This window comes from Atta cephalotes, assembly GCF_000143395.1.
Source record: "Atta cephalotes unplaced genomic scaffold scaffold00015, whole genome shotgun sequence".
Classification (NCBI taxonomy): Eukaryota; Metazoa; Arthropoda; class Insecta; order Hymenoptera; family Formicidae; genus Atta; species Atta cephalotes.
Window position 1 is genome coordinate 1,285,528 of NW_012130079.1, and position 2,624 is coordinate 1,288,151.

The 2,624-nt window shown below is 26.8% G+C and overlaps 1 protein-coding gene across 1 annotated transcript in view; it reads right to left on the reverse strand.

Annotated features, from left to right (window-relative positions):
* Nucleotides 1-846: 846 nt before the first annotated feature.
* The window catches only part of LOC105617981 (epoxide hydrolase 4-like), an 11,291-nt gene continuing 9,513 nt past the window's right edge, over nucleotides 847-2,624 (reverse strand). Inside the window, exons 2-6 of the mRNA XM_012199518.1 lie at nucleotides 2,121-2,245; nucleotides 1,748-2,023; nucleotides 1,481-1,638; nucleotides 1,123-1,377; nucleotides 847-1,028 (exon numbers count right to left, since the gene is read on the reverse strand). Coding sequence (XP_012054908.1) covers nucleotides 847-1,028; nucleotides 1,123-1,377; nucleotides 1,481-1,638; nucleotides 1,748-2,023; nucleotides 2,121-2,245 — 996 coding nt within the window. The remainder of the gene's footprint in view (nucleotides 1,029-1,122; nucleotides 1,378-1,480; nucleotides 1,639-1,747; nucleotides 2,024-2,120; nucleotides 2,246-2,624) is intronic.

Sequence of the window (2,624 nt, forward strand, 5' to 3'; positions counted from 1 at the left end):
GAGTATATATATATATATATATATATATATATATATATATATATATATATGTATATATACCATATAGTACCAATGTTTTGTATTACATAAATTTTATATAACAATTATATATTTATATAATGTATATTGCATTTTATGATAACTTATGATTTTACAAATGATTAACAATATTGCTTCTTAGTGTTAAATTATTATAAAGATAATATCTGTTACCACTATATGAGATTCAAATATACAACAAAATTTTATGTTTATCTGTTGCTGCACAATAGTTAATCGATATACAATTAATATCTAGTAAAATTCTCACATTAAATAGTTCTTATATTATAATTTTGATTAATTACAGAAATGTTAATGTAATTATTATAATTCTATTTATAGCTATATTACATATATAATTATAATATTAATTAATGTTATAATAAAATATTAATATCAATTATATAATCCATATTAATATTATTCAATTAGGAGATTATTCAATTAGAAAATTAGGATTTTTATTTAAAATATTAAAAAATAAATTAGATTACGCAGATTTTAAATTGCTCTCCATTAATATTCTTGTTTCTAGATAGTGATTACTTATACAATTATAAAAATTCGAGATATGATATATCGTAAAAATGAATGTGATAGATATTTTTATACCAATAAGATTTCATCATTCATAAAAATTGCAATTCCCATTTATAATGTTATACTTACATAAGAAATAAGTAATAAATAAGACAAAATCAGCCTTTTATGAGTTTCATAGTCAGCGTTAGCATAGGTAGGATATATAGATTTGTCGTAATGAAGTACAAAGTTCTAAATAACGTAACGCTGATGTAACACCATTTAACTTGTTTGTCCCAAATAAAGTGTTTTATTCGGTAACACATTTACAATGTCATTAGTTCGTTTGTGTACAACGTCAATCATTTGATTACCATATTTAACGGTGTTACTCAAAGATCCTAGCCAGGAAGACACAAGACTCTTTACGGGCGTTTTTGAAAGCGCCAAATTATATGTAGCACCTAAAACATTATACGCAAAGTATACAGTATATCGACATTATTATTAAATAATATTATTTTTATAAGGAAATTTTATAAGGGCGAAAAAACTTACCTTTTAGAAATTTAATAATTGCCTTATTTACGGCATCCGATTTTTCTTGATGTGGAAAATGTTGCGTCTGTGATATAACTTTAACCCTAGATACTTCTACGTATTCGGCACTTTGAATAATGCTCTCTATTGTTACAAAAGGATCCATATCTCCAACTAGAAGTAACGTTTTGTTGTCTATCTGTTCGCCGCTATCTGTATTCAGTCTTGTGAATGGTAGATTACGATAATAATTAATCGGTCCTGTCCAATCCTCTACAAAACGTTATATTAATTTTTTAAATATGAAAAACATAAGAGAAGAATAACATATGATATAAAAATTATTTTATATATTAAACTTAGTATTAAAATTTACCTTTCCTACTGAAGGCATATTTATACGCCTCGACGTAACTTTTTTCTTTGTCATCTTGAGATATTTGAAGATGTCGAAATACTTCATTGATAATAGATAAGTCTTCTTTAAGTGCATCTATTTCTGGCAAAAATGGTAATCTGCTGAAATGTAGCCATCTAGAAATCAGTCACATTATGCCTTTGCAATTAAAATACATAAATATATAATAAAATTTCATGTAAAGTCTTCAGGAATCTTCATAAACGGAATTTCGAAAATATTTACTTTTTGTCTAAAATAGAATTTCTTGATACTCTGTTCCAATAAAAATTGGGATGCGGACTCGAAATGACTATAAATTTATAAACGAGATCTCTGTGTAGAGCGACCATGTACCATCCCAGAAGTCCTCCTAGGTCGTGGCCGATTATGCTGCACGTCTTCACACCGAGAGTCAAAATGAATTGTTTCAACTCATTTATTAAAATTTCGAGTTTGTAAGATCGTTTGTTGAGCGGTTTGTCGCTATCACCGAATCCTTTTAAATCTATAGCTACTACTCTGAAACAGCATTAAAATATGAACATCACAACGCTAACGCGTGTGCTTTATAAAATATTTTATAAAATATTTTATAAACATAAATTTTCAAACGCACCTATAGTATTCTGCGAGACATGGGATCTGTTTTCTCCAAGATAACCAGCAGTCCGGGAATCCATGTAATAATAACACGAGTGGTTTACTTTTGTCTCCCGCTTCCACATAATGGAATTTAACACCCTGCGTAAAGAAAAGCAAATAAGTTAAACGGAAGAAAAAAAATCTAAATTATTAATTCGTTCACACGAACGCACAATTCTTTAAGTTTAAAATAGAAAGCGAGATTGTAAATATAAGAGTGTAGAATTCCCCTTCATGAGATTTCGTTTGGCGAAATGAATACAATAAAGATACCGCAATTATGATAATATAACGACATAATATGCGTATCGAGAAATAAAATTAAATAAATTTTACATTAAAACTCTCGTGTGTATATATATATATATATATATATATATATATATATATAAATATATAATATATATCTTTTATTTAGTTATTATTACTTTAGTTAACTTCGTTACGTTACGTAGTACTACCTACTAACTACTTACCT